Source organism: Eretmochelys imbricata, chromosome 6 (genome assembly GCF_965152235.1).
Source record: "Eretmochelys imbricata isolate rEreImb1 chromosome 6, rEreImb1.hap1, whole genome shotgun sequence".
In the NCBI taxonomy this organism is placed as follows: Eukaryota; Metazoa; Chordata; order Testudines; family Cheloniidae; genus Eretmochelys; species Eretmochelys imbricata.
The window spans coordinates 84332258-84360025 of NC_135577.1; the positions used below are offsets into that span (position 1 = coordinate 84332258).

Genomic DNA, 27768 nt, shown 5'->3' on the forward strand with positions numbered 1-27768 from the left:
TCGGCTGGAAGACTGAATGTTGATTAGGGTTCACTGAATGATGACCAGTATCCATGACTCTAGTTAGCATATTATACAATCGTACCTAAATATTAGGGATGATATTTGAAGTGAAATAAGAAACATCAGAAAAAATTATTAATAATCAAATAAAATAAGTAAATAATTCTACTTCTTTTAATAGTTGTTTAAAATTGTTAAACTCAAGTACTCCTTACTCAATGCTAAATTCAGGCAGAACTGGAATATAGTTTCGTTTGAGCTAAGTTAGTTTCACTGTACCCTATTTGCACATATTCAATGCTTTTTTACTCTGCTCTTCCAAAAATTTTCCAATTGGACAGAAATATAATGTAGAATCACTTTCTCAAGGAAATGTCTCTTTATTTGAAAACAAAAACCTTAACTCATTTCTCCCACACTCCCACTTTTTCAAATAGAATCACACTCAGACCTCACTCAACTTCCCACTGTACAAGTGTCAGCTCTGCAATAATAACAGATAGTTGAGACAGGTAGATCAGAAATGTCCCAAGTCATCTTAGCCCTCCACTGAGATACGGAAGTCTAATTTTGGGCGCAATAGAACCTTTTTAAAAATTACTCCATTTTAACTGATCATTAGCTATGAACCCATAGAGTAAAGAAACCATTACATACTTCTATCTACACTGGGATCTCCTTTTGTGAGGAATTCTTTTGCACATTTACCCTTTTGTTCTTCCTTGGACACAACAAAGTTCCTTTCATGAACCTCAGCAGGACTGCTTAAAACAGCTGAAACTTTTGACTGACTCTAGTTTACAGCATCTGAATTAGATGACTATTTCTGGGGAAGCACAGGTAGATGAAGAAGGATGCAGTCACTGTAGTTTTCAGTTGAAGATTAAAATAGCTTAATTTTAGAGCATTTAAACATGAGTTTACAAGGCCAAACCATATCGTGATTTTCTTTAATCCCCACCAGTCTCACGAAGAGGCTTGAGGTGCTGCCATATCTCAAAATCATAAGATAAAGGTACTTTATACCTGAGTTATGTAGAGTTAGAAAATTAATATAAAGAGTCAGCGCAAAGCTGTTATATCCTAAATGTTTTCGGTTATCACCCTAAAAACTAATATCATTAGTCTTACAAAAACACAGGTCACGGTGGCTTCCATTTTTGCAATCTGAAACTGTACAGAAAGATCTGCGAATGCCATGGCTGGGACATGGGCAATCTGACTGAGTGGTTAGAGTGGAGGTCGGGAGTCATGACGGTTAGATACAAGAAGATCAGAGTCTCAGGCAGGCCAGAGGGCAAACCGGGAGTCAGATATCAGGAGGCAGGCAGGGTCAAGATCCCAGGAGACTGGTAGCAGACAGTTGGAGCAGGCATTGCTGGGGAAGCAGTCCTAAGCAGAGTAAACCCAGCTGCAGGGACAGCTTCTTGTTTCTGTGCTGCATTTCTGTAGGAACTGTGAACCAGTCAGGGCTCCGAGTATTCCACCAGTTTGTTCCCAGGGCCGTGATCCTCAGTCAGAGTTCAGTTAGCAGGTCACTGGGTGACAGGTTGAAACTTACTAGATCCAAAGAGCCCTGTGCAGTACCGGGTTTACAATGATGCTGGGCCCACACTTAGAAGGGGCCCTGGCACCCAGACCGTGGCCCCGTCCCCCAGCTCTGCCTACACTCCGCCCCAAGGCCCTGCCCACCACTCGCTCCTCTCAACCCCTCCCCCACGCTTGCTGCTGTCCACCCCCTCCCCTCTGTGCAAGTAGCGGGCGGGGCCTTGGGGGAAAGAGGCCGAGTGGGGGTGGATGAAGCATGGGTGGAGCAGGGACAATGGGGCTACAGTCTGGGCGCCGGGGCCCACCAAAGCCCTGTGGATCTTTGTTCAAGACCTGCAGACTCTGATATCACTCCCTCCCCAAGGAGTGCCCTCAGGGCAACATGGAACCAGGCTTTTTGGGGTAATATCTATGGAACACTTGCACAAGTGTGGGGGCATGTATATTTTCCACGAGTTCCCAGATGCACTCCTCAAGGCCATATCCCTAAGAGTCAACAAGATACCATAGCCCACCACACTTATATTTAGAATCCAGGATTTTGTGAACCATATATTCCTCATGGCCCTGTACCAGTAAAGGAGGTGTCTGGGTCCTGTGAGGAAAAAGGTTTTCTATGCAGGGTTTCAAAAGTGATACATGAAACACTGGGTGAATCTTCAGAGAGCAGGACAGTTGTAGTTCAAAGGTGACTGGATTAACCTGCTGCAGGGTCTTAAAAGGGCCAAGGAATTGAAAGTCCAGCCTGTGAATAGGTTTGTCTGTGTGGAGATACTTTGTGGAGAGCCATACCATTTGTCCCACTGAGTAGGCTGGGCCTTTCTGTTGATGCTGGCCTGCATGCCATTTATAGTCTGCTCTTAGATTTCCAAGTGTCCTGTCATTTCTTCCTGGGCCCAGTGAATCTACTCTTTCATTTCTGAGGTGGCTGGATTGGGAGAGGACACAAGTAATTGTGGGTGGAATTGTGGGTCGTACCCATTGTTGGTTTTAAAAAAAAAAAAGGGGGGCTTTGACCTGTAGACACATTGTCTGTGTGGTTGTAGGAAAATTCTGCATAAGGCAGAAATGAAGACCAGATACTGCTCAATGAATGTCACAGATACTGCTAAAGAATTTGATTGGCTCTTTCCATTTGGCCATTAGACTAGGGATGGTAAGCGGAGAAAAGACATGTGGACTCCCAGCTGGCCAGAACAACTTGCAGATAAACCCTTGGGCCAGGTTCTCCTGGAGGTACTCTTGGTTCTGGCATGGCATAAATTCATCCAAAGGATATTTTTGCTTCTGGCTGCAGCTCTGAGGCAGTCATAGTCCTCGTGTGGAGGTAGAGTTTCCACATTCTTCTTTTCAAAAATATCAGTTGCTATTTGCTATTTTGAAGGAAGTTCAGATGCAGCTTCAGTAGAAGGTTCTGTCTGGATAGCTGCCACCATCTGAGCCTCTTGAGGTAAAGATGCGGTCCCCAACAGTGCTGTCTACAAAACTCTGGTGGGAAACAGACTTCCTGTGCTTGCCACCAAATGAGCGGATTGTCAGCTATGCCTGAGAGTTGGTGGGATGAGATTTTGCAGGGATGTGCCAGGTATGTGAAAATGGACTGGCACCTGCAAGTGGGGAGGCCTTGGGTGGGGCTCCAGATGTGTTCCAGTCAAGACTTAAATGTGGGGGAGCTCTTTTCCCTGATTCCTTGTTGGTTGTATTGGGCATACAGAACTGGAGCGACCCGAATAATTGCAGCAGAAACAGAGATGGTATTGGTATCATCATTCCTTTTTTATAGGGGTGAGCCCTCTACTGCCCACATCCACCTAAACTTGCTCAGCAGGAGGCATGGGTGAAAGGGTCACAGTACCTGGATTGGAAAGTTGCAAGACCCCCATTTTTTCCTCTCTTTGTTTCTGTAACCATTTATCTAAAGGACAGCAACATCCATGAGAACATCCAGACTCATGGGCATCTCTCCCTAGCTAACTTGTCTTTAATATCTTCTTGCAGGCCCCACTGGAACCACTACATCTGTGCTGGCTTGTTCCAGTCTGTCTCGTATGTAAGGTGGCTGAATGGCGTGGCATAGGAGGCTACAGTTCCCTGCCCCTGTTGGTGCTTCCTTAGGGCAGCCTCCGATTTTCAGGTTCAGTGCAGATAATCAAATACTGCCTTGGAGGAAGACAGTACTGGGTTGTCACGCTCCAAGAAGGGGAAGCCCCTTCTATGGCTTCCCAGGACAGCAGGTGGTTGACCAGGCTCAACTTTGCACAATCAATAGTATTGAACTGAGGGCGCCTCATGGACAGGAGGCAGCACTGGTTTATAAAACCCCGGAATTTCTGGTAATTGCCATCAAACAGTTCTGGCAGCTGCCTCAGGGAACAGGGCTGCCTGAACCATGCCTGGAGTGTGGCATTTTTGGCATGCAACTCTGTGACTTGGTCCTGTAATAGCTGGTTCTCCAGGCTCAGCTGGATGAAATGGGCCTGCAGGGGTCAGTTGTCCCTTGAAGGCAGGTGGCCAATTCGAGTGTGTCTGGTGCTCCTGAAGGGTTAGCCAGGTCCATTCTGCTGGCTCCGGGACCGCTTCTGTGGCCTATGTGGTCCATGCAAATTGTCATGACTGGGACCTGGGTGGTCTGACCTAGCAGTTAGAGGTTGGGAGTCATACTAGGTCCGATACCAGGAGGCCACAGGGCAAACTGGGTGTCAGGAGGCAAGCAGGGTCAGGTTACCAGAAGATCAGCAGCATGATCAGTTATTGCTGGAGAAGCAGCCCGAAGCAAGTTAACCCAGTTCTGCCTGGATAGCCACCAGCTATGGACTGCTTCCTGTTCCTGTGCTGCATTTCAATAGGAGCTGTGAACCAATCAGGACCCCCAGGATTCCGCCAATCAGCTCCCAGGATTCCTCTGTAAGAGTTCAGGTCCTAATTCTGATGACAGTTGAGTGGCAGCTCCGAAGAGGCCTGTGGACCTTGATCCCTAACAGAAAATGATGATAATCTGTTTCCCTTTGCAGAGGTGCCAACTTTCTACTTATAGTTATTCTATTTATAGTTATTCCACAGACTAGTTCAACCTTGTCACCTATCCCCTGAGCATACTTTTAAAGTTCTTCAGATTAAATCTGATGGGGGGTGAGTGAGGTTGTGTCTGCCTATTGGTAGCCCCACACAGCAGTAGACCTAATCCATTGCTGCAGAGTTCCCCATATAATAGCTGGAGTACCTTTGTGTGTGTCCTGCATGTCAAGGTAGTTAGGACTTGAATCAGGACCCTCCTGGACAATCAACAACTCTACCTGCCTACACCAAAAGGAGCCTAGTTCTGGCCAAACCAGTAGCAGATGTACTAAACTTTTCTTAGATGCAAGTCATATTTTATACCTCTTACAGGTTTGTCACATTTTTTGGGTTTGTTCCATTTGCTCCCTCACAAATTTATTTCTTTCAATGTATTAAAGGCTTGAATGTATAGAGAATGCTGTTTGCTGCTCTCATCAACTGTTTGGAGTGCAGTGAGCAAGGAAAAGTTAGGCAGGGTTACAAAAATTAAAAAGGTATTTGTAGTGATTCAGGAAGTACTTGCATTTTTACAGAAGAGTAAAGTGTCGTGTGAAGGCATCTATACAATATTTTAAGACTATTTGAACTGGTCCTTGCTCTTGCATTTCAGTGTGCTAGATAAATAATGTATGATGACTTTAAAGCCACATCATCATCATCAGTTCTCATTTTCCAAGTGACGATACTACATGAGTAGTGCAAGACAATAAAATTGCTATCAGAGTCCAAGGATGAATGCAAGTCTTGAAATATACTTGTTTTGTGTATTTGGTACTTGCCTCTGTACTTGTAACATGGCTGTATGCAAAACATTCCAATGTTGCCTGTTTGAATGATTTTCAGACAAGCAGAGTTCTAGGAAGATCGATGTTCTTGACCCAGACAGATTGTGACAAATTGCTGACACCATGACAAGGTGCTAAAAGCAGGCGCACAATTTCCATGGTTCTCTTCTTGCCCTTTTCCAAAAACTTAAGTTTAGTGTATTTGTGCCATACAGTGGTATTCAAAGCAATTTTTTGGAAAGCATGGAATATTTGTATTATCTCTTTCTTTTTCTATGCAGCTTGTAATATTTTGTGTACAAGTACCATTTTCAAATATTTAGAAAACTATAGCATTTAAATGAATGTGGGTATGTGTTAAGGTACCCAACATAAAATTACTTAACACATTTCATTGTTAATTCCTGAGCATGTGTTGTGTCCTGAAACCTTCAATGAGAGAAATGTCTGAACATTTTTGTGCCTGGCTGAATACGGGGCATTCTAAAGCCAAACATTCCATCGTGTTGAGATTCAAATGATCATCTTTGCCATCTTTTCAGCTTTGAAACAATGAGTTTTCAAGTAATAAATATAAACCTATTTAAATAGCAGAATGCCACATTAGACATCAATAAACTGCTCAAATGTATTACATTAAAAAAAACACCACCACAGTTTCAGATCAACATGCATTTTGTTCTTATGGCAGGACCTTTGTGTTTGGCTTCATAATGCTGTATATTTTAAAGCTCTGTGCACCAGCAAGTTTGCATAAGATAAAAGGAATGATCTGTTCTTGCCAGTCTGCCAGCACAACTAACCTTCTAACATATCTGACAATTTCTACTGAAGTAATTCTTCCAAAATCAAGGCAGTTTGTAAAGAGTGATACATTTTTCTCCAGGGAAAACACACATTTGTCAGATAAATAGCCTTGCCAGCTTCTATGAAAGTGTTTGAGAATCCTAGCAATAATCAAAATTCTTAATTCAATGGTCAAAATTCATAGTGTGTATACTGGAAGGGTCAGACTTTGCAATGATGTAAAGGGTGGTCTCAGAATTAAATGTTGGCTGTAAGTTTGTCAAACAAGTGCAAGTGTGATAAAGTAGCATAATGTGCAGATGTCGCTTTCATTGTGCAAAAAAGTGTAATTTACACACAAATGAAGGGGTGTAGCACAGACATAGTGGGCGGAGGTGTCATTTTTTGGCCCAGTCTTCCTCCCAGAGAAGTTATTGTCAAAGTTCTCAGTGTTTTCAATGGAAGACCCATATTCTTACAACTCTGAAACCTCCTGGTAGTTGCTTTCCTGCCACACCTACAGTTGTACACCTCAAACTGTAAATTGCACTAATTTTCCATGGCCCCTACATGCCACATTGGTACAAGTTACAGTACTTTACCAATTACCATCATTTTCTGATTAACTTGCGCCTGATGTTTAATTTGCATCTCAATTTACGTTACAGCAGAATTTGGCCCAGAGACTTCCATGGGAATTACACCTGCTTACTCAAGCTCTGGACTTTGTGCTGTGTGGTTATTTCCTCTGGCTACAATTACTGTGTGCACTAAACGAAAAACATATCATCGAATGAGTAATCTTTTCTCAGTTTTAGAATTTTTCAAGGACTTTACCAAACATAATCCACAATAGAAGAAAAAGATATTATCTTCAGTATAATACAATAGAGTATGCACGTGCTCACTTGAGACCGGAAGAGATGGTAAACAGTTTTTCTTAAGGATTCAAAATATATCTTTGAGGAACAGTCCCATACAAATAGCTATTAAGTATGTACAAACACCATTTGTATAGTGAAGAAACACTTTATTTGTATTATACTCTAGAAGCACATGACTCTGCAGTATAGGTAGTGAGTTTAACCCCTAATTTTCAAGTAATTTTAAAAAAAATCTGTTATTTCTTTGGCAGATATGCATTTTTTCTAAATGGAATTTGATGTGTAGGTTGGAATCTCTGTCATCTAAGGAATTTAAAATATTTGTATAAGTTAAGATAAGATTGTTAGTTTCTTAAATCATGAATTTGTTTTGCATGTAAGCTAAGCTAAATGAAGAATATCTGATTTCTCTCGCTGAGGTTTCACTGTGAGATCAAAGAACATAAAACCACAGTTCAGTTGCTTCTGTCACTGTTGTTAACACTGGAACATTTAGTCTTTCACTAGATATCACATACATCTTAACAACCCCATGTATATCTGTAGGCACAAGAATGCTACAGTGAAAAAACGTTTGTTTAAAACTTCTTAACAAACCCTAGAGTCTAATAAATCTGAAGGTTTGTTTGTGCACACTGTCTTTGTTTGCAGCAGTGTTTGCATTGCAAGCTATTTTAGTTAGCATGAAGGGCTGTGGCCTAGCTGATAGATGGTAACAGCTGTGAATTACAAGGTCAGCTGTCTGCAAGACTGAGTGAAATGGGCAGCTGGCAGTCTAATGGATACAACCCTTGTGCCCTGAGAAATTCCATAGAAAATGATTCTACGGTACAGTTTGTGAATTGAAAACAAAACCCTTACCTTAACACTCACTTATGAATACATCAGTTACTTTTAATTGGTTAAAAAAGTCCTTTTAAAAATAGTGCATTGAGAAATCAGAGTTATAAAGCTCTTGACATGAAATTGTGTTTGTGTTTGGTTCTGTGTTTTCATTTGGAGGTTGTGTATCATTGCAATCTATATGGAAATGTGGAAATTGTGGGGGAGAAGTCAGCAGACAAATCAAAAGTATTGTTATAAAAGAATATACATTTTATCTAATCTACCTATCAATTTTTGGTGTGCCATTCACCATGGCGATTAGATACTCTCTCCTGGTATTTCTCTCTTCCCAAAGAACATTAGTAATAACATACATAACACCACTCTGTATCCATCTCACTCTCAATATTTTGAACTAGATTGTGCCCTAATATAATGCGGCTACATAAGTGGGTAGGAAGAGTAAGAACGCTTGTGAGGCCACATTAGATGCACTAAAACTTGGCTTTGGGTAGAGAGCAAGAGAAGGGGCTCTGTGCCTTACACCTCCCCATACACAAGAAGGGGTGAGGCCATGGCTCTGTCCCCAACATGCTAGCCAATGGAGCTGTCTGGATGCGAAGAAGTATGTGTTTGAGGAGCATATTGTGCTGTGTAAAGGATTGTAGCACATTACTCCCCCCGATATGCACCACCACCACATACACACAACAACATGGGAGCACTACCATTATTGTGGCTCAGAAAGGTGTCCTCTCACCCATAATAGTTCTATACAAATGAGTTGTCTGAGACATGGAGAAATTGTAATGGTTTAAATATCTGGAGTCCTGTTGTTTGCTGTGACTTCTAAAACATTCCTTTTTTATAGCATTTTACTTGCAATAGTCAGAATTTCCTCTTAACCTTCATGTCTCCTCGGCAGCATTTGTAAATTGTATCTGAAAATTTAGTAAGCGAGTTCCTATTCTTGTGGATCCATACAGTATCTTCACTGTGCAAAAGTGCCACTAGAACTTGAATAATCTTTGTAAATCCTCATTTTATCTCCTGTTGTCTCAGCGGGGCAAGACAACAGACCTTGATTGTCTCCTGAAAATGAATGACCTGTTTACATTCTCAATGTATAATTTATTGGTGACATTTCAGGGTCTTCTTGAAGCTGCATAAAGCACTACAGAAGGTGCTAAACCTTTTGATTCATTGTGCTAAATACAGTTCTTGAGTTTCCTCAAATTACTGCTGCATCCAAATATTGACTGTTGTAAAGAAATTGTTGCCACTACTTGGATAATTTTGGAATTGCTACTATACTCTCTACATTCTAGACACTACTAAGTATTTCATTATAGTAAAATGTCCCTGTTCCTTTGTCATATTTACATGGTAATGAGCAATCAGATCGGTGATGCTCCAGAATCTCTCACTGTCCTTGAAATAGGCATTTGTTGATACACGGGGGGGCGGGGAGGAAGTAGACTGAGTTAAGTTATCTTGTTCGTACATGTATCATTTGGCTGTGGCTGTGCTCTGGATAGTCTGTAGCTTAGTTTTAAAGAGAGTTTGCATTTTTTTGACTGCTCTCAAAGCAAATGTAAGTCTTCCACGTGGAAACAAAACAGTAAGAAAGGGGAGCAATTTCTCCCTTCCTCTGACCAGGTCAGGGCGAAGCAGGCAGGAGGGAGAGTAGCTCCACGGGGCGCGGAGCATGGCTAGCAAGGCAGCATGCAGTTTCATTCACTCCCCAGGAAGGGACACAAGGACAGGGAGTGGTCCTCCCCTCTTCCTTCCCCTGCCACTAAGGGCAAGGGAAAGGGGTGGGGGCTCCTGGTGGAAGCAGAACAAAAAGGGAGAGGGGGAGTTACCTGGTTAGTCAGCTCTAAGAAACATATTGGCATGGGGTATAGGTAGGAGGAGAAGGGACACAGCAAATCCTCCCCCACCCCGTGCTGTGCACACAATTGAGCTGTGATGATTGGATTAGGGATTAGGAAATGGGGGGATGAATTCAAAGGCTGCCCAGGGCATATGTAGTGGGGTTGTGGGAGTTAGTGGCAGTCAGGGGTAGTGGGGCTGGTGCTAGGCCAGGGGCAGATGGGCCCCAGGTTTTTTTCCTGTTTCATTACCAATGGCAGCCCTCCCCACCCCCTCAGGTTCATGGCTTGGGGGACTCCAAGGGAACCAAACTTCTACTTCAGTCAGCAGGAATTTTCATGCAAGTGGTTAAGACTGCTGTTTCTAAGGTAGTCTTCACAGCATTCAGGGTTTCCAAAGTGTTCAGATTCACCCAGAGCACTGGTGTTCGTTCCTCCCAACTGATTACAAGCTGCATGGGCAACACTGATGCAACGGTGTGTCAGAGCAGCAACAACTGCAGGTGCCATTGGGTGCAGGTTTTGGAAAGGTGTATACATCCATCAGTGCAGGCATGTTTATGGATTACGTTTTGGGGCGTATGCAGCATGTTCGTGCTACAGTGGTACAGAAAGGGTCCCAGGGGAAACGGGCATAGGGGTTAAATCAAGTGCCACCCACAGGTTGGCAAGGGCACCATTTCCAGTTCAGCTGGAGATGTTAAGGTTCCTCATTTGGCAGTGCCTTAATAAAGCAGATGGGGGCACATTTCTGTGGGTTTAGGATTCTGTTGATGGGGACCATAAATAATACACAGTCAAACAAAACCCCTACGAGTCATGGGTGTGGATGGGGTATGTAAAATGTGGTCAAGCAAAACACTCTAAAAATCAGGCTACATGGTTTAACAAAACAACCACAACATGGGAATCAGTTGAAGGCGGGGTAGCAGAGCCCTTCACACAATGGTCTGCACATAACTTGCAGGTTTATCTCCTAAAGCTTGGACCTCAAATAGGCTCCAGGATAATATCCATTACTTTATTACTTTTCCTGGGTTTATACTGGTATAGCAGATGCCTGGCCTCACTTTTACATGTCAGGTTTCAGAAGCTGGCATCAGGAGCCAGCCAAGAACCTGGGTGAAATTCACTAGCTACATGGAACTTGGGGGTAGGATGGTTAGCGATGTAGCATGGCAGAGCTATGGGACAAGTCTTAACAAATTCCTGCAATTACAGGAGTAGAAAGGCTGGTCACCAAATGGCCCATTACAAAGCAGCAGGTGCTGCGGAACTCGGGGTTGCGGGCAACCTGTCAACTGGCATCCTCAACAATCTTGAAATCGCCTCCCAGCTGTTACATATGTCAGTGGGGCTAAATGGTTATCCATATCCGCACAGCACTCTTAATTCAAAGGTTACTGGCAGGGTGATTGTATTCCAATGGTCCCATGCAGCAATCATGTGGGCACATCACAGTTAATATTCTCAGAAATGTAAGTGGCCTTGCTCAGAGCAGCATTCTTAAAGCAGTTTTGGTACTTTTGGAATTAGCAAGCTAATGCCTGGGTTATGTAGGGGTACTGACAAAGGTGGTGGTGGTGGTGGTGTGGGGAAGGGGGAGGGATTGGAACTGGGTGATGTACACCACAAGGGGCAAGCAGGGTGTCAGAGTTCCCTCCCCACTCTGAACTCTAGGGTACAGATATGGGGACCCGCATGAAAGACCCCCTAGCTTATTTCTACCAGCTTAGGGTAAAACTTCCTCAAGGCACAAACTCTTTGCCTTGGAGGGTACGCTGCCACCACCAAGTGATTTACAAAGAATCAGGGGAAGGACCACTTGAAGTTCCTATTCCCTCAAAATATCCCCCTAAGCCCTTATACCCCTTTCCCTGGGGAGGCTTGAGAAGAATATCTTAACCAACTGGTTACAAAGTGATCACGGACCCAAACCCCTGGATCTTAGTACAATAGAGAAACCAATCAAGCTCTTAAAAGAAACAGAACTTTATTAGAAGGAAAAAAGGTAAAAAAAGCACCTCTGTAAAATTAGAAGGGAAGCTAATCTCACAGGGCAATCAGATTTAAAACACAGAGGATTTCCCACTGGGCAAAAACTTTAAAGTTACAAAAAGAAAACCAGGAATACACCTTCCTCTCAGCACAGAGAAAATCACAAGCCAAAACAAAAGTAAACTAACGCATTTCCTTGCTAGTACTTACTAATTCTAATGGAGTTGGATTGCTTGCTTTCTTGATCTCTCTCTGGCAAGCACACAGAACAGACAGACCAAAGCTTCCCCTCCACCCACCCCAAGATCTGAAAGTATCTTGTCCCCTTATTGGTCCTTTTGCTCATGTTCCAGCCAGGTTGCCTGAGCTTCTTAACCCTTTACAGGTAAAAGGATATTGTGCCTCTGGCCAGGGGGGATTTTATAGTACTGTATACAGGAAGGTTGTTACCCTTCCCTTTATATTTATGACACAGGGGTATTAAATCTGTAATGGTCAACGAAACTGGGCAGCATTTGTTATCTCCTGGAAAGGCTGGGAGCTTGGTTCTGCCCTATGGAATTTGGTTCTCAGTCATTCTCAGGGACCACAAGAGCAGTGGTGCAGCGCAGTACAGGAGCACAGGCAATTCTGACAATTGGGCATTGGCATTTGGAAGCATACAATATGGTGTGCAACCTCAGGTGGTCAGTTGCTATTAATGTTTTGTGATTCCATTCCAGATGATGTCAGACCAACCATGGAGGCAGTGGTGTGGATCGGTGGGCACAGGATTGTTTTTCTTATTCACATAAGCAGATGTCCTAGTGGCCTTAAGGGTTGGCAGCTGGGGTCCAGTGATGGAGGAAGGCTATGTTGGCGTAGAAGGAGAAGCATGTTGTTAGACCAGCTCATGCCACTACTGTGTGCCGAGGGTGTGTCAGCAGTCACTGACATGACGTGGCACACTTTGGAGAATGCTATTTGGGAATGTGTAAAGGAGTTCAATTACTGTCCAGAACAAGAAGGGACTTGATGCAGATCTATGTTGTCAGATTTTTTACTGTTCCTGGACTGCTTTTTATATTTTCTTATTTTGCTATACAGTAGGTGTAAGAGTTGCTTTAATTTCATTCTGCTTCATAATAGCACACAGGAATTTCAGTTGAAAGGATGCATCCAAGTTACATTTATGTTACATACTCTGAGTATCACTTCTCTGCTGTTTTACGAATTCCTAACTATATTACAAAATTCACATTATATGTATGTACATATTGAGATACAGATTTTTGTAATGGGGTTGGCACCTGCCTCTCACAAGCGCCCCCTTTTGGTTGGGTGTGAGCCTGCTGTTTCTTAGTTCTTGGAACAGGATGGCACCCACCTCTGGAGCTCCCCGTCCTCCCTGGTTCGATGGTTTCTTCGGCAAGTCCTCAGTGACTCAGCCCTCTGGCCAAGTCACATACACTGTAGGTGGAGAACAAACAAACCTCTTCCAGGGTATACAGTCTTTACCTTCCACTAAGGCTTCCTTCCTGGAGACACTGCTCTCTATAACAGTCCAACAGGGCCCATCACAGTACCCTCACTTGGTCTGGCTAGGTTCTGGGCTCAGTCCTTGCTTGGTCCCTGCAAACAGACAGGAGCTCCTTCTTAGCTCCACTAGTCTTCAGCAGCCCTCTCTGGGCTCAGCCCTGCCCACACTGAGTCGTTCATGGTCCTGCTGCTCTTCTAGCCAGCCAGAAACCCAGTCCTCTCTCTTCCAGGTAGCAACTGACTGCTCTGTCTCTGCTACTTCTTTTTATATGGCCCTCCTGGCCTCTGATTGGCTGCTTTCCCTGCAGCCATTCTAGGATGCCTGGAGGACTTCTCCTCTGCTCTTTTCTGGGGTGGGGTGAGGCAGGGCCACGAGGCCTTCAGCATGGGGCCTCCGGACCTAGTCTACCCCATCACAGATTTACATAGATCTAGGGAAATGATTGTGCAAACACACATGCTTAACTTTATGCACATGAGTAGTCCAACTGAAGTCAAGCTACACACATATTTACAATTCTAATGTATGAAGTCCTGCAATCATTTAAATTGTCTTATAGTAAAATAGAAGAAAACGTCAACTAACCAGTTATTCAGGGACATGTATGGGAATTCATATAAATAAATACACTGAGTATTCTTTAATATCCTTTTAAAACTCTGAATAAAGTGTAATCATGCTTTCCAATTGGGCATTCAATAGTAATTTGGTAATGTAAATTAATAGTATTTTGGTGTAGCCTCAAGTAGCTATTTAGATGGTATCACTTAGGCTATTTTATTCCTCTTAATATGGTGTATAGCATTAATGGATGGACTCTAAGACCTTATCTACATTCACTGGTTTTACTTAAATTTGTATTTTAAACCAAGTAAGATACACTGCAGGTGCAAATTCCTGTATGGATGCTCTTATTTCAGTTTAAAAGTGCCTTTGGTTTAGTTTAATCTATTTTTTTACTGGATTAAATTAAGGGCTTGTCTATATCACAAAATTGCATGGGTTTAACCTAAAGTTTGCATTTAAATCAGTTCAGATAAACTGATGCAAACTCCCGTGTGAACATTCTTATTTCAGTTTAGCTTAAGTTGATTGGGAACCAATGAGCCATATGTAAATGAAACCAGAATGAGCCGCATGTAAACCAAATGTACGTTGCTTTAAAAAATATCTATTTAAATCTGTGCAACTTTCTCTTGTAGACAGGCCTAAATCAAATTAAACCACTCTTAAATGCTAATAAGGGCTGATCACACTGAGAAACTTGCACTGCTTAATTTAAGGTATAATTTGAAACCAGTTTAGTTAAACTAGTGTAAAGACTGTGTGGACACTCATTTTGGTTAAAAGTAGCTTACTTAGGTTTAGCATAAATCAGTTCCTAATTGACTTGAACTTATCCAAACAAGCATGATATATAATGCAATAAAAGTATCTCTACAAGATTTTGCATAAGTTTAACCAGGGTGCTGGAACAATTTGTAAAGTAGGGGTGCTGAGAGCCATTAGACCAAACTGTAAACCCTGTATATAATGGAAACCACTTCAAGCCAGAGGGTGTGGCAGTACCCTGAGTTCCAACACCTATGAGTTTAACTACATCAATTTAAACCACACCTTAAATTGAAACCAATATGCCTTATCTGCATGAAAAAGTTCAGAGTATGTACCTGCAAACTTGCACCAAATTAATTAAATTGGTTTGAAAACATACCTTGAGTTAAACTGATGCAAATGTATATGTAGACGAGACCTAAAACAGAAGTTTTGGATTAGCCTATTAATTCACTGGGAGTCTTGGTTTTGGACCAGCCCTTAAGTTTTTAGTGATTTTTGGCATCGCAGTGGTACAGTAGCAGGGCATTTATTTTGCCAAAGTGGAAATATTCAACCCAGTTTTCAGAGATTCTGAACACTTGCAACTCCCAATATAGTCAATCAATCTATTTGTTTTGTACTGTCATGAATATGGTTGCCAGTTGATAGAACAAGATGGCTGAGCACAAAGTAGAACAGATATTATCCCCACCCCAAGATACCATGCTCCTTGAAACTCCAGGAGGCCTTATGCTAATCTCTGGCCTTTCTGTGGGTATTTCCCATAAGAGGTTTTATTTAGGCCTGAGCCAGCTATTGCAATAACGTAGTTCAAGTTGCTGTTGACAGTATTCTAACCTTAATTGTTTCTCAAGGGCTAATACTAGGTTGACCAGATGTCCTGATTTTATAAGGACAGTCCCGATTTTTGGGCCTATTTTTTTATATAGGCTCCTATTACCACCCCATCACCATCCTAATTTTTCACACTTGCTATTTGGTCCCCCTAGCTAATTCTGAGCTATTGATTACTACTTAAAGCAATTTTTAAGATAGTTCAAGAGAATTTGGTCTCATTTATTAATGTTAAGTTACTAAAAATTATGTTTTAAATAGTGCCCACATTATTTCCCTGTGCACCTAACACCATCATAAAGTTAGCTTTACTTTAAATTATAAACATCAGATCTAAACTGATACAGAAGATTTTACATACTGTCAGTGCAGAAAGGCTCTGCTTTGCAACTTACATCATTATGCTACTATTAAACAAAAATATTAATGAAGACCAAAATAAATACCTGGTCTCAAGACAACGGTTTTGTTTAGTTGCAAGTCTGACATGCTGCAAAAATTGGGATGTTTCTTAATCTAATTTGCATAGAACACACAGTTGAATGAAAGACAGACTGGAATGGATTTTAAGCAGCAGACTGTAACTTGATTAACACTGGGTAAGGGCGGTATATACCCACCATCTCACATACCAGGTGTTTAACTGAGTCAAGTGCAGGTTTACAGGACTCCCACTGTAGAACCAATAATTTGGGATACACCGTTCTGCCTACCCCCCAAGACTCCAGCTCACTTCTGAGTCCTCTAACCTTCCACTCATGCACATGGGTGGGTGGGTGTGAGGGATCCTTAGTCTATGAAGATATCAGGTCTCCCCTTACAGGCACAAGATCCACAAACTAAAATCCCAGGTCTCATTTACCTCTGGGAGCTGGTTCTTTTAGCCCTTATCTGCATAAGATACTGCCCTTTGGAGGCCTCAGCAATCACCTCCACCCACACAACCTGGTATCTATTTCCTCCCCAGTCCAATCCTTAAGGTCCCTTAGCCAAGTGTCAGCCTCCGCATCTAGCAAGTACACTCCATCCCTAAAAAGCTACAGTAAATTGTACTGGATATCACTGTGTGTGTGATCACCAAGCTGCCTGCAACTGAAAACACTGGCAGTCTCTTGGCTCACATTCTTTTGGCCCTGTCCATGTGGGCTGGTTTGACAGCTCCCTACCACACTCACCTTGCAAGCATTTCAGACCAAACCAATCCTGTGTTTGATTATGATTGTGTAATTTTACCTACATCCTTCTGAATCCTAACTCTCAAGTTTGGATTTATCTTGACAGGATTTAAAGGCATGGTATTAGAAGCTAACTAACCTGTTCTAAAAGTCCAGACACGGCAATGCATACTCATAACTCAGGTTAGCCAAGGAGTTCAACATTGCTTATGTTAAGAGTACTCACTGATTTGTCTACATTAGCCTTTTTGCTTGCCACATTCTGACAATGCACCTTTAAATCCTAGTCCAGATAAACTCTAAATGGGTCTTTCACAATGAATGTGCCATTAATCTGTAGTTTAGAGTCAATGAAATCCATTGTGCTGTATAATTTACTGGAAGTTGTTCCAGTAAGCAAAAGGATAAATCTTTAATTGGACATCATAGGATGTCTTCTACCCACATTAATATCCCTGACCAGCTTGCTTATGACTTAACCCTTTCTCTGCTGCACAAAACAGTGTGTATATATCTAGATTCTTACTGATTTAAAATGGCAACTCTGTCTATACCTATTTTGTTGGGAATGGCACAAATCAAATTCTTTACATTCTGATTTTTTAAAAAAATATCAAGAATAGAGATCAATTGGGTTGATCTTACCACTTTCATTGCAATTGCTATGGTTTAGGATGACATCTTTATGGTGCTGTTTTTCTATCTATGATTCATATGATCTTGTTGTGCCATCCTTGCTTATTGTATGCTATCTCTGTACTCAGTGAACACTCCTGCCAAATAGGACAGCTGCTTGTTCAGTTGTTGTAGCATTGCTATAAATAAAAAATAAATAGAGAACCCTGTATGTATTAATTACATTATTCTCCCTATCTAAAATCACATTTTCTGCATTAGCCAAAAAGTAGAGATGATCCTTATAGGGCCTATGCCTGTAGCTAAAGATATATTTTTCTTTTCTCTTACAGGATATCTGTGAAGATATATCTGATCACGTTGAACAAATTCATGCTCTGTTAGAGACTGAGTTTTCCCTGAAGCTTCTGTCTTACTCCGTCAATGTGATAGTCGATATACATACAGTGCAGCTACTCTGGCACCAGCTACGTGTTTCTGTTCTGGTTCTGAGGGAACGCATCCTACAGGGACTACAGGATGCCAATGGAAACTATACCAGGCAGACTGATATTCTGCAAGCGTTTTCTGAGGAGACAAAAGAGGTATGAGAACTAAATGCAGTCATTTACTTTTGGAACATTAATCCCTAGTCATATTAGAGAATTTAAACTCATCTACCGAGCTACTAGTTTAAAAATTGCTAGGGTGGTTTGCACTTGCAGTTCAAACGATTGCCAGTGCAGCCAAATATATTTCAGGCTAATTGAATAGGTGTTCTCATCTTAAATTTCTTCAGCTGACATCCATTGTGGTTGAACCAGATTAAAATAAGTGTAAGATCATAGGACCAACTTTTCAAAAAATATCTTTTAAAATAGCGGGCAATATTTCCCATGACCCTAACATTTTCCCCACAGATACACTCAGATTGGTGCAGAGGTGCTTTTGACCCCAAACACCTGATCTAGTCACCGTGTAATTTAGAAGTTCGTATCCAAATCAAAACTTTGTGAGCTCAGGCTCAACTCTAGATCTGTGTGTGAAAAGTTCATTTGCATGTGTAAATCAAAACGTGGAATTTGTCTTTGTAGTCACAAACCTTAGGCATGGAAAACTTTTACCCACAGTTTCACAGGCCAGGTTCAAGTTCCTTTTTGAAAGTGTAGCCTACAAACTGCCATTTGTGTTAGCAACATCCCTGCAGACCAACTCCAGTCTCACTTTCCTCTAATGCATGCAAAGTTTGTACCAATTTAATAGGCTTATTAATATAGATGCATTTAACTGGATTGCCTTTTGCTCAGTAAGTATGGTTACTAAATTGATTTAAAGAGACCTTGTCAGCTCAAATGTTTTTGAAATAGAAATAAGGCGCACAGTTTTAATAGTGAGGGTAATTAACCATGTGAACAACTTAGCAAGAGATGTGATGGATTCTCCATCACTTGAAGCCCTAAAATGAGGATTAGATGTTTTTCTAAAAGATATACTCTAGCTCCAAAAGAAAAAAAAGTTGTTATGGGCTTTATGCAATGAAATTCTATGGCCTGTGTTATGCAGGAGGTCAAACTAGTTGATCATAGTGGTCCCTTTTGGACTTATGTGTATTTTGGACTTATAATGTATTAAATGGATTAATTTCAAATAACACAAGTTTCTGATAGATTATGAACATATTTCTTAAAAATTTTAAAAGTTTCTCTACTCTCTGGCTGATGTATATTAAAAGCCTTTGCAACAGAGGAGGGGGGTCCTGAAATCAAAACCATGAAACATGTCCAGGGCCACCTTCTCTCCCCTGACCCCCGGCCCTTCCTGCCTGAACACATACCTGCTGCTACTTCAGATTCAGTTTCAGCTTTGAACACTTTCTTGCAAGTTCTAAGGAAAGGCGTGCCCATGAGCACCCCCAGAGGAGTGAATGGGAGTGAAGCCATGATGCTAAGGCTTGAGTGTGGTAAGGGTTTCTGTAACTACAATCTCAAGGCCTAAGGAAGGATTTAATTCAGGCACTAAGAAGCAGGAAGTGCCCCAACTGGATCTGATTACATCTGCTATAGAAACTGCCCCCTCATAAAGAAAGGGCCTGGCTGAGGGGAAGATTTTTCTCCTTAGAGAAGAGGCTGCAACCCGAGTAGCCAGAAGGGGCCTTTGGGATGCTTAGGACTCTTCCCACCTACCCAGGGAGAGATGATTCAGGACTGTAAATAGATCCACCAAGGGTTTGGTTGCAACAAACCAGCTCTGTGATCTTACTACATAAATTTGGGCTTTACGAAAGCCACTTATTGTGTTTGCCTAGACTGAGCTTGAGGGGGGCCTGAATGAGACTTTTAAAGGGGCAGTGGCCTCTATCTGGGCAGTGGCCATCCTAGTCAGTACTTCCATAACGAGACAGGAGTGCAACTAACCATCAACAAAACAGTGACCTTACTATACCTAAAGTGCTATCAAATCCGTAAGACAAGTAAATAAATAAGAGAATAGAGAAGAATAAATTATTTCTGTGATTTCTGTCAGTACGATAAGGATTGCATGTAACAATAGTTGGTACTAATTTTACAGAGTGGAATGGGATTTCCAGGTTAATGGTATCCCATTAAGAAATTATTTGTTCTATATTGCTCGACCTTAGATTCTTATTGCTGATCGGTTGTAAAGAAAGGCAAAATGTTTTAAATTGCAGTGATTTGCTGTTTTTTAAACCTAAAAATTAAACATTGCTTAACAAAATGGATGACTAATGATTAGAGCCCTGTGCAGATACAAAATTTGTATCTGCATCTGATCTGCAAACATGGTCTGCAGATATCCGCATCCCCAGATATCAAGTGGATATCCACATCCACAAATGTAAAGCGCATATTTGCAGGGCTGTACTAATGATAGCATGGAGCCACACAAGCATGATACCTATTTCCCACCCTAACAATTTGAGTATGTTTTCAGCGGTTGTTGTATACATTGTAAGCTAGTTAATATTGTTTTTTTGACCTCCTCTTCAGACATATTTTAATGACTTTATGCAACATTGTTCATGAATAATGCAGACACATCAGTTTCATGACTTACCAATCACTGAATTGGCCCTTCACATGACTGGAATGCATGCAATAAAAGACTTTAAGAAAAGTCCACAGATTTAGGTTACAGATTAAAATCTTCCAAACCAGCTTTCTACAAAGAACATTTTAACTTGAAGGTTTTTAAGGGTTTTTTATTATTTTAGTTTTTATTTTTTGGCTAACACAAGCGTTATTGGTTGTGGACCTAACAATGTAATGATTAAATCACTCTGTCCTTACTGATGAGGGGGACTCCAAAACTAGTATTGTGCAGCACTCCAGGTAGGAGGCAAACCATGAGGCTACTTTTTTGTTGAGACTGCAGCTGTTTGGACTATTAGTGGGGGTCATTTGTTAAAATAGCTTTGCTGTGAGGCGGAGACAGGATGGTGTGTGTTAAACAGTATGTTGCACTCTAATGCCAGCACTTGAGCAAATGTTTGCTTTCACGGTTTTTTAGTTTGTTTGTCGTTTTACCTAGCTGGAGTGGTTTATCATCTTTACTGATCTAAATAGTGGACTTCAACTGATATAGAGTAGGGTAAATGAGAACAGAATTTGGACCTATGATTTTGACGTATTTAGAGTCAAATATTCAAATTTGAATATATACATTGAAATTGGGAGATAGCTGACTCCTGCCTAGATGCTGGAACCCTAAATTAGTTATAAAACAATGTGGAAATAGCAAACTGTAAAGCAAATGTAATTTTTGTTGTGACTGCTGGTATGTCAGGCTGCTTCTAGAATTCTAAAATATTTCCTTTTTTTGCCTGCTCCACTTAAGTCTGAGAACCCTCTTAAATACTTTTTTATACACAAATTTGTCTCGATGCTTAAAATCTTAGTGCTCTAGCAGGATTGCTCCGTCAGCTTCTGAGAATGGGAAGACTGATATTTAGGGGATTGTGACTGGAGGGTGTTGAAGGAGGATATTGTGAACAGAAGCTGTGGCTGTGTCTACGGTACTGTCCTCAGCTAACCTTGTGGATATCCCAGTGGATAGTCAACAGAAGTTAATGCTGCATGAAGCTAGGTGCAGTCAGCAGCTGCTACTGTGCAAATGTGGGCAAACTCCGCCAATGGCAAGTTGGCGTCTGAAAGACCCATGCTGACAATCAGTAGGAGGCCTGTGGACTGACTTGGAGGAGCAGCACTCTTATGTGGATATTTCTGTATCCATGGGTTTCAGCAATCACAGATTTCACCAGGCTTGGACGCAGATACTTTCTATCCCCTGCCCACTCTGACCCCAAGAATCCCCTCCCGTTCAAGGTGACTAGTACTGGGAGATTCTATGAGGTCCCTTTTGTGGAGTTTCAGGGTCCCTCTTGCATTGGTTTCTCTGAGGATGAGTATAACAGAGACTTTGATTTTTAGTTGCAAACACAATAACAATCATACCCATACCATGACAATGGTGAGCAGTTTCTCTTCAGGATAGTTACAATTTGCAGTACTCTGCAGGGTGACATCATGTATGAGTTAAACATTTCTATGTGCAGATTAACACTTGGCCATTCCACTGTGCTTTTATTCCCAAATATTGTAGAACAGTTCACTCACAATGTACTGTACGAAGCTCTGTGGCAGTTCAGTAACAACTGCTTTTCTAGATTGTGTATAAGAATACATTGCCACTGGTTGGATTTGTGACCTTTAGTATGCTGGATTTAAGAATTCACTAGTGAATAGTTATTAATAGTAGTAAAACTGAAATCCCTTTTTAAATGGTCTTTATTTTTTATTTTGTTTCAGGATCGTCTTGACTCTTTAACTGAAGTGGATGACTCAGGACAGTTAACTATCAAGTGCTCTCAAAATTACTTGTCCCTGGATTGTGGTATTACTGCATTTGAACTGTCTGACTACAGCCCTAGTGAGGATTTGCTTGGTGCCCTGGGTGACATGACCTCCAGTCAAACTAATGCAAAACCACTTGAGTCTTGGAACTACAGTGAGATGGAAAAAGACTTTCCAGAGCTTATCAAAAGTGTAGGATTACTTGCAGTAGCAACTGATTCCATTGTTTCCAAGTGCAATGAAGCCATTAATGTGAAAGAAACCCATTTACCTCTTTCAACAGAACAAAAGGGAGAAAGCAAAGACAGCAACACATCACCTGAGCTTTCACTGTTTTCTCCTTCTGGGAAGTCATCTCTCTTTCCAGGATCTTGCACTGAAGATGGCATCTTATCAGCTGACAGAAAACCAGTTTCCAGTTTAGAGAAACACGAATACAGTCCATTGCACAATCTTGGTGCAAAAAGCAAACAGCATCCACACTGTGAAAACTCAACTCCCAAGAGGTCAATAAGAGACTGCTTTAACTACAATGAGGATTCACCCACACAGCCTACATTGCCAAAAAGAGGTCTGTTTTTAAAAGAAGAAGTGTTTAAAGATGATATGGAAGTCAGTGATGCAAAAAAACCTGTCTCTCTTAGTTTAAAGACTGAAATGAGTAGAAGTACACCCTCATTATTAGATCCACCAGACAGGTCCAAGCTTTGCTTGGCTTTACAGTCATCTTACACTAACAGTCTATCTGCTGTCAGTCAGTCATATGATTGCTTACATAAAATAGGTGATAGAAGCCTTGAGTACACAATAAACAATCACTTTAAGGAAAGTTCCATAAGTCTAGGTAAGTCTAATTGTTACATTTGGAAAGAAAAGCCAAGGCACAAAAAATCACATGATACTCCTGAGAAGGTGACATCATGCAGGACACCTGTGGGTATATCTAACACAGCTTCAGCAAAGCAGGTGAATAAAAAAGGGAGTTCAGCTCTACAAAATGGAATTCCTTCCTGTAACTCTCAATCTGTGGGAGGTACAAAAACAGATTCTGTTTCCACATCATCAGATACCTGTAATCAGAGAGAACCGAATGGCCAGTCCCAAAGTAAAAATGAACAATCTAGTTCACCAACTCATAGCCAAGAAAGTGCATCATCAACTGACTCAGGACCTGTTATCTCCTCGTCACCTGTTCTCCCAAGAAATAGGAGCAAGAAGAGTTACCTATCATCACCAAATTATGATAATACAAATGATAAAGTTGTTGAGGCCTGGTATGGTTCCGATGAATATTTAGCACTTCCATCACACCTCAAACAGACTGAAGTATTGGCTTTGAAGTTAGAAAATTTAACAAAACTACTGCCACAGAAACCCAGAGGAGAAACCATTCAAAACATTGATGACTGGGAGCTGTCAGAAATGAACTCAGATTCTGAGATGTATCCAACATATCAAATTAAAAGGAAGCACAAAAAAATGGGTAGGGTTTCACCAAGCTCTTCAAGTGACATAGTATCTTCTTTGGGTGACAGCATTGAATCTGGGCCTCTGAGTGACATTCTTTCAGATGAAGAGCTTTGTGTGCCTGCATCTTGCATTAAAAAATACATAGAAGACAAGTCAGGAAAGCCTGTAGTGATTGAGTCCTCTGAGAAAAATGAGAGCTCTGCCTCAAATAAATCAGCTTTAATTCAACAATTGATGCAAGATATACAACACCAAGACAATTATGAAACTATATGGGAAAAAATTGAGGTAAGGCAGATGCTAACATTAACTGTGTTCTCATGTGTCAGTTCTTCACAAGTGGTATGACCGTATATAAATGAAGGGGCTTTGTTTTATTTTTTTTTATGACAAATCTCTTACTATTTTATAACATCTCCTTTGATATACTTAGAACTTTTATTCATTAAAAAACCAACAGTGACCACTGTAATGAATAGATCTGGGACAAATTTTTTTGACTAATTGTTTTTTGACAAAAAAATATATATTTTTAAAGCCTTGAAACTGTTAGCTGAATTTGGGTCAAATTTGACTAATAGCTTTGATTGCGGGGAAAAAAAATTTCAAAAGCGTTGAAATTATTCATTTCAACTCTTTGATTCAGAACAGTGTCTCAATTTCAAATCAGGCCAATTAAAACATGCACAAGCATGCTCATACAGTGAAAAGAGCCTGAAACTGCCTAATCAAAATGAAAAACTTGGGAAGGGAAGGGAAGGGAAGGAAGTGCATATAGAATAAACTGAAACATTTAGTTTGACTAAAAATCAGTTGAATACCCTCCCAAATTGTTGAGTCAACTGGAAATGTTTCAGTTGATACAAAATATTTTTTTTAAACTTTTTTTTGATTTGCCTATTCTTTTAAAAATTTCAGTTAGAATTGTTCAAGATTCCCCCCACCCCAGTTCGGCTCCGAACTGAAAAAATCCATTATTTGCACAGCTCTAGTAATGATTCATATTGTAGGTCATGTCCATCTGGTCACCAATACTAGAAAACACTAATTACCTCAGTTGGTGCTTTCAAGCTTGGCATAGAATCATTCTGTCAATAGAGCTTTTAACACTTCTAAGATTCAGGTACATTTACATGCCACTTTTGGATGTAATGCAAAATAAACTAGACATTAGGAAAGCAAGTTGGATGGTAATTAATTGCATACACACTCATCTCAGTGATGTTTGAATGAAGTGGCACTTCATGTACACTGCCAATTTTTAATTCAGTGGCTCTGGTTCAAAGATGGGGGAGGAGGGGAAGGGAGGGAGGAGGTTTCCTGATTTTTGCTATATCCTTTGTAGTAACATGTTCTGTTTTATCCTGTAGTGTATTATCTTCCCTGAAGTGATTTTCTTCCCACCGATGTTGTCCCTGCTCTGCTTAACACAGAGATAAACATTATTATTTCCGCTGCTCCAAACAAGTTTTCCCATGTATCACCACCTTACTGTACCCAAGCCAATGTTATCGTCCCTCTCGAACACTCAGATCTGAAAGAGATAGGATTTCCTTCCAGGCTGCTGGTGGTCTCAGAGTTCAGGGCAGCTGCATTCCCCTGCTGTGGTTCAGCAAGAGCCTCCACTCTAGGCTCCCACCTCCTCAGTCATTACGTCACCTTTCTGTGGTCAGTCTCTCCCTCTCTCTCTCTCTCATTTCAACAATAATTCAGTAATTCCTCTGTGAGTGGCATTTTTGTTTTGGAGAATGAAATCTGAATGTAAAACTTCATTAAGGATAGCCAGAGACTGATGGAACCAGTTCTAGTGATGTAGTTTTGCAGCCTAATACTTTTCATTTGTGGCTGTTGTAAAATAAAATTGCAATGAAGTCAGTCCTTCTTTTTGAAGGAACCGCAGCCGAGAAATGAATAGAAGCAATATTTTAGCTAGTGTGAGGAAAAGAAATTCAAGGATATATCATTACAATGGGAGATAGTTTGAACTGGTATGAACCTAGTACTGATCTCACAGTAAGACATTTGTTGAACCGATGTTAAATAATTTATTTGACGCCTCCTTCTCTGTCCCAGTTATGCCAAGGCTGTTCAGCCCTCCCAGAAATCTGGAAAACATGTTTCTACATACTTCCAAATTATTCAGATAAATTTTGCCCAGATACTGACATGGTGTAAATATTTCTTTCCACCCCCACACAACATCTGCTTCATTTGAACTGGCCAAATTACTAGCTAATTGAGCACAGAATATTTTTTAGTTTATTAATATTGAATATTGTTAAAAATTTGAAGTACATAGAGAAAACTCTCCTCACATCATCATTTGCTACGTGTACATTCTTTATTTGCCTCACCCATACCTCTAGCATCCAAGATAAGATCAGTTGATGTACCAAGGTTTGCTGTTAGCATGTCCTCTGTGGCATGCTGAATGAAAATTCTGTGGTTGGGCCCTTTGACGTCTGCGGCATGGGACCCCTGAATTCTGTGGTGCATTGGAATTTCTGCATCAGTTCCAAGTACATTCAGAAATAACTTTTTGAAACCAAAAAAGAAAATTTATTGTACAAAGTGCTCTATATTCCTTGTATTTTGGTGGTACAAATCTTTTTATTAGGTTTTTTTTCCCTAACAACCTCCACTCAGCAATAATCAGAATTCTGAGAATCCTGATACTGTCATGCATACTAAATGAGAATACTGTGAAATGGTCACTAATTGTCTCAGAATTTTTTTTTTTTTTGGGGGGGGGGAGCACGGTTGCAAGGCTTGCACATGCATGCCAATATGTCTGTTTTTCAGGTGTAGGGGGGTGTGTGTGTGACAGTGTCTGGAACAAAATGCTAAATCTTTCCTGTTGGAGAGATTTGCTTGCAAAGAGGTTCACTTGTTTCAGGTACCATTTCTGGATTATGCAACTGAAAACATACTGGTTCAGTTTCCCAAGTAAGGTTCCTTACTGCTCAGCCAGTCTGCCTACTGTCCTGGTTTCCCTGGAGGTAAGAAGCTTGTATATGTAGACCCCATCTCTGCAGTAGATACAAGATCTTGTGAACTTCCCTTGAGCTGCAGCTGTCCTGTGGTTAACCTGCTGCATCTGCTCAGCAGATCTCCATTGATTGCCTGGTGCTTCACCATATGTTAAGGAGAGAAGAATGCTGCTCTGACTGCTCCCATGCTGAGTAATGAACACTCCTGAGACTCTGCATGGAGAGCAGGATACATGCTCCATTGATTCTGCCAGGGTTAGACAGGGGAACGCTTCTCATAGGATAGTTCCCCTCCCAACTTCACACAACCACAGATCCTAGATTGAGCCTGAGACCTTCCAGTGGGGCAGAGAGTAAAGACCCCATCCAAATAATTGGGAGGGGGACATGACATCAATTTGGCTGAGAAGAGGGTGTGGGGGAAGAACCACATTATCAGTTTTGTGGAAGAGTGGGTACTAGGGAGAGGGGAACACAGTGTAAACCTTACTAGAGGTGATTAGTCTGTTGGGGTAAGGTTGGGGGGATGATGCTGCATGGGAGGATCACTTATTGAGTGGGTCATCACAGAGGATGATTGAGCTGTGGGGTTGCAGAGTATGGATTGATGGGCTTGGTGGAGCAGAATGTGTTTTGGAGGCCAGAGAAGTAACTGGAGAGGCTGAGGGGAAAACGAAAGGTGGGAGTAGGGATTTGAATGGGAGTTTGTGAGGGGAGAAGTGAAGAGAATTAGTTGATTGGAAGTTATGAGCGGGGAGCAGACTGTTGATTAATTAGGGAAAGGATACGTATAGGTAGGACTGGGGCCAGAGGATGAATTGGGGTTGCTGATGGGCAGGGATGGGCTGAGGGAAGCACAGAATACATTGAGGATTTGAGCGGGGACTGATACTAGATTAGTCTGGGGAAGATCACTTAATAGAGGGTCCAGGATGATGCAAAGAATTGTTCAGAGAGGCTTGTGGACATCAGGGCAAGAGATGGAAGGACTGAAACAAGTGACAAACTTGTTGGTGATATAAGATTGATGGTCTTGGTAGTAGATGACAGATAAGGAACAAAAATGGATGGACTAATTGAGCTGAGGGAGAATGAGAAGGAAATGAAGAGAAGGCAAGACAGGGGTGTGCACCCCCATAATGGCTGAGGGCAAAAAAGAGAAAGAATAAAGAAACCTTGGAAATGAAAAGACTATG

The 27768-nt window shown here is 41.3% G+C and overlaps 1 protein-coding gene across 1 annotated transcript in view; it reads left to right on the plus strand.

The window, feature by feature from the left end:
- The window catches only part of AKAP6 (A-kinase anchoring protein 6), a 295294-nt gene that overhangs the window by 32736 nt on the left and 234790 nt on the right, over positions 1–27768 (plus strand). The window contains exons 2-3 of the mRNA XM_077819992.1: positions 17595–17846; positions 22068–23870. Of these exons, the coding sequence (XP_077676118.1) occupies positions 17595–17846; positions 22068–23870 (2055 nt within the window). The remainder of the gene's footprint in view (positions 1–17594; positions 17847–22067; positions 23871–27768) is intronic.